Source organism: Phoenix dactylifera, chromosome 6 (assembly GCF_009389715.1).
Source record: "Phoenix dactylifera cultivar Barhee BC4 chromosome 6, palm_55x_up_171113_PBpolish2nd_filt_p, whole genome shotgun sequence".
NCBI lineage: Eukaryota > Viridiplantae > Streptophyta > Magnoliopsida > Arecales > Arecaceae > Phoenix > Phoenix dactylifera.
Genome location: NC_052397.1, coordinates 10,903,354 through 10,907,995, shown reverse-complemented (window position 1 = coordinate 10,907,995; position 4,642 = coordinate 10,903,354). Strand labels below are relative to the sequence as shown.

Here is a 4,642-nt window from a genome sequence, read left to right as displayed (position 1 = left end):
ATAGCTTTTTCCTTATTTATCTCTCTTTTATATTCTAAGTTCATATAATTGAGTCGCTTAATTAGCAAATGATTTCAATATTTAATCTGAAATTTGAGATAGCATCCTCTCCCTCTGCTATTGTTATCCTTATTAATGTCTCTCTTGTTCAACCCAATTTTTACATATATAATCAATATAGTGATTATGTTAGTTCTATTTTACTAGTAATTTTTTCATAATACCAATTTCAGACTTCACATTAATTTTTTTAAATGCATGGTACGTAGAGCACATGCTTAAGAGAAATAGAAGATATTTTTTGTTTAGGTATTCGTGATCTTGTCCTCACATGCCAAAGTTGGACAAGTGAGCATGCTTTTCTATTCTAACTATATATTGTAAATGGCCAGATGGATCTCCTAGATAAAATTATGAAGATTAATGGATAAATATGTATTCACATGTTTTTGCCATACATGTTACAATACAAATAATATGATTTTCTCAAGATTTATTCATTCATGGAAAACCTCCAAAATGATCTGAAAATTTGTAAGAAACTGAAGGCATTCATTATGGCATATGAAATAGTTTGTCAAGCTCACTTAAACAAACTTGTGAGCAGAACTAATATCAGTACAAATCCAAAACACAAATAAGAAAGCCCAAAGGAGATCAAAAATGCTTCAACGTTTCTCAGCAAAATCTGTCACCTAAATGCTTATACTCCCCTTCACCGCCTGATGCCCCTCCACTCTCCCTTCCCTCCTGACCTTCTCCTCCTCCGCCCTCCTACAAAACACCACCCACGCGTTCGCCTCCAACGCCACGCACACCCCTACCAGCGTCGACAAAACCAAGCAGTATCCCAGCTTCCAATACGACCCGCCGAGCTCCATCACCTCAAAGCCCTGGAAAACATTCACCACCCCTAAAACGACACATCCATACCCCACAAAGTGGTGGTAGGACTTCCAGTACTTCCTGAACCTATTCGTGGTCTTTGGCCGGAACAGCAGCGCCGCCGCCTGCAGCCCCCCGGTGACAAACGCCGCCACCCCGAGCCCGCGGTGCAGCGTATATGTCACCCCCGGCGACGCCCTCCCCATTATAATCCCCATCGAGAACCCAGCGGTCCCAAACAAGAATCCGACGATCTGCACCGCCGCATGGCCGTAGAACCACGTGGGCCGCACCGACGTGCACTGCCTCAGGTACCGCGCCACCGTCACCCCGACCGGCAATAGAAACCCCCATGACGCCGCATTCAGCACTGCATGCGTCGACCGGAACCAGCTCGGCACCGCCGGGCCCACTTCCGTGGCCGTCGAGACGACGTCGATGGTGGCTCGCGACGCGAGGTCGGACGGCGCCGTCGGGTGGATGGTCGGGGAGTAACCCTGCACGTAGAGGCCGTGGTTCCACACGTGGTTGATGCGGGTGCGGTTGGGGGAGAGCCGGAGGGTGGCGAAGATGTGGAGGCCGGCGCCGTCTCGGACGGAGCTGTCGCTGCGGAGCATGGCGGAGGAGGAGAGGAGGGGGACGTCGAGGGGGCGGGAGACGAGGGGGGAGCGCTGGAGCTTGACGCCGGGGTCGAGGATGAAGGGGAGAAGGAGGAGGCCGCCGGAGGTGGGGTCGGAGAAGGCAACGAGGGCGCGGGTGCCGGTCATGGCGGGGGAGTCGGGGTTGAGGCCCCACGCGACCCAGCCGGAGGGGGAGATGAAGGTGCCGGAGAAGGCGAGGTCGAGGGTGGCGTTGTGGGGGTGGTAAGTCCATGCAAGGGAGGCGCCTTGCGTGGGGAGGTTCATGCATTTTTGATAGGTCTTGATCGGGGTGGAGGTGGTGCACCGGGCGGCGGCGGCGGCGGCGGCGGCGGCGGTTAGTGAAACGGAGAGGAAGAGGAGGAGTACTGGGAGGAGTAGAGAAGGGAGCATGGTGGTAGTGGTTGTTGCTGCTGTTCTTGAAAGGGGGGGAGGGAGGGAGAATGTTTACTGTGGAATAGATTTGTGCAATGTTCTTGCGTTGGTGGAGTAGGGTGAGAAAGGGAGTGTGGAATGAAGCATGTCTTGTAGGGGAATTAGCTTTGAGGCTAAGCGAAGGGAGAGTGCGCATAGTGGGGTTTGGTTTGGTGGGTGCAATTGAATGTTTGGAATTTTCGGATTGTTATCAAAAGAGTGTTAATGCAGGGGATGATGGGGGTGGGGGAATGATTGTTGTTGCTTTTTGTGCTTGGCTTTGAAGGCAAGGTTGGGTGCGGGACCTCAGCCATGGATTTGTGGGGTTTGTGATGGGGGGGCCCACGAAAGGCCATGCACAGAGCAATAAGCATGATAGCAACAAGAAGCATCATTTAATAAAAATAAATTGGAATAGTTTTTCGAGTAGTTTAATAAAAACTTTAGCTTAATGTTAAACATATGAATTTAATAGAAGATTATGACTGAATATTATATTGATAATCTTCATATATAGTGTTCTCAGAAAAAAAAAAAATCAAGTTGAGATGGGCCAAAGAAAGATCTAGCCCAGCCCAATAATCTTTTGGTATTTGAATCTAAAATTTAGCTGTTTGGTTAATTTTAGATTAGTTTGCCAACGATTTACAGGCCAATATGTATCGGATTATGGAAATATATGCAAGAAAAGAATTTGTCGAAACAACTTCAACATCAAACTTAAATTGTGCAACATCAGTCCATAAGCATCTAGAATATTATTTGGACTTGAAACTTGAATTTGCCTAATGATATGATAATTAGCATGCACTATGTTGTGCCTATGCTCTAGCAAATTACTAGCTTGTTGTGAAAATACATCAAATCGATTCATGATACTCACTAGGCAAACACTTAAAGCAAGAAACCTCCTAACCTTTTTCATTTTGACAACATCCCATGACCTCTAGTTCTCTCCAATACAAGCTTTGGCACGCAGAGTGCTCACCAGCTCAAAAAGCAACATTAGTCAATTATACGTCAATGATGGTCCAGTGTATCTCACACTTGGCTGCTATCTTTAACATACACCACGACGCAAAAATTACAACCCTAGGTAAATCATATCCCCAGTTTGGTCCAGCATTCAAACAATTAGCCCCAACTAAGATTGCATCTTATTTAAAGGGTGTCAACTAGTATGGTTGGCAGCAGAGTTCAGATTCTTTCAAGTTTGGTGGCTGAACTTGATAGTTTGGCTCATGATCATGGTTGTCCATGCCTCGCAGGATAGTTCTTGATGCATTTGGGCCCACGCTATATATTATATAATGCTTCTGTAATACATGGGAACATCCTGCGATATATGGATGACCATTCAGACTCTTGGTAGCCTGGTCTTGGAGTACCACTAATTTGAATTTGTACCGTCCTACCCTCCATTTCTATGTTGTTTCCTCCTGCTATAACTTTAGAAGAAAGGAAAAATTTGCATCCCGGGGTTCATGTATTTCTCAACTTGACTTGATTGAGCGCAGCCTGCATATCATCGGGACTTATTTGGGTCAACAAAAAAATGAGCCAAACTCAACCCAAACTGGCTCGATTTAGAAACCCGAATTATATAAATTTATTTATATTTCACTCTAAAAATCTTTCCTGATTCATTGAATAAATTTTTATTTAAACTAATTTCTTCATTTTAACTATATAACAACCATATTTCACATCTATTTTCATCTAATTTTATTTGAATGTCCATATTTTATTGTTTGTTTTGGCAAATTGTTATTCACAACACTTTGAAGTATACCAGTATATATCTCATTATCGTAGGTTGAATTATCTCTTTTTAGTTTTATTTAATTTTTAAAATAATTTTATATTTAATTATTAATTGTTATATTTTATTTAAAAAATAATTGGATTCTTTACTTAAATTGCAAATCCAACTTGTCCTACTCCCAATCCGAACTCAAACATTCCAGGTTGGGTCCGTTCATAAGATCACAACCAGATTTAAAGGACCTACTACATCTAAAATTTTTTGCAAGAACTTAACCCGGCTTGACCTGACCTGATTAATGAATGGTCTTTTATTCAAGTCCAAAGTCACGATGTGAATCTGAAAAGAATTTTTTGCATGAATACTCTTTTAAAAATTCAAATTTACGTGAATATCCTTTTGAAATTTATATTTATTTCTATACCTTTATAAAACACTATTTTTGCACAAATGCCCCTAATATAATGATTTTTCTAAGACCGTTAATAAAAATCATATTTATTTTAATTCAAAATAAAATAAAGTTTTGAAACTAGTTTTTTGTCCCCCACCGTGATTGTCTTATAAATATCTGGTTTTGCAAATCTACCCATTAAAGATTCTAGTTATTTTAATTTGAAACCATTAATTTTTTTTAATGACGTTAGATAGTATGGGTACATATACAAAAATAAAGATTAAAAAAAAAAGAATAGTAAAATCAATATTTTACGAAGATATATATTTAAATATTAATTTTGAGAATAATCGTGCAAAAACATTCATTTGCCAACAAACAGGGAATTAAGCCTGTCCGGGTCGGACCCGAGCCGTTTTGAAGTGCTAAGAGCAATTCTTCGGCGGCGTCGGATCCGCAAACCGTAGTCCAAACCAAGAAGCTGGACCGGCACTCCGCCCTGACGTGGCTCATTTTAACTTCCCCAAACCCAGCATCGGCAAT

General features: G+C 42.2%; 1 protein-coding gene across 1 annotated transcript; it reads right to left on the bottom strand.

The window, feature by feature from the left end:
* Positions 1 to 414: 414 nt before the first annotated feature.
* On the bottom strand, positions 415 to 2,033 carry LOC103699464 (cytochrome b561 and DOMON domain-containing protein At2g04850). The gene has a single exon (XM_008781481.3). The coding sequence runs from the start codon at positions 1,914 to 1,916 to the stop codon at positions 696 to 698; it is 1,221 nt and encodes a 406-aa protein (XP_008779703.2). The 5' UTR covers positions 1,917 to 2,033; the 3' UTR covers positions 415 to 695.
* Between the last annotated feature and the right edge of the window lie 2,609 nt (positions 2,034 to 4,642).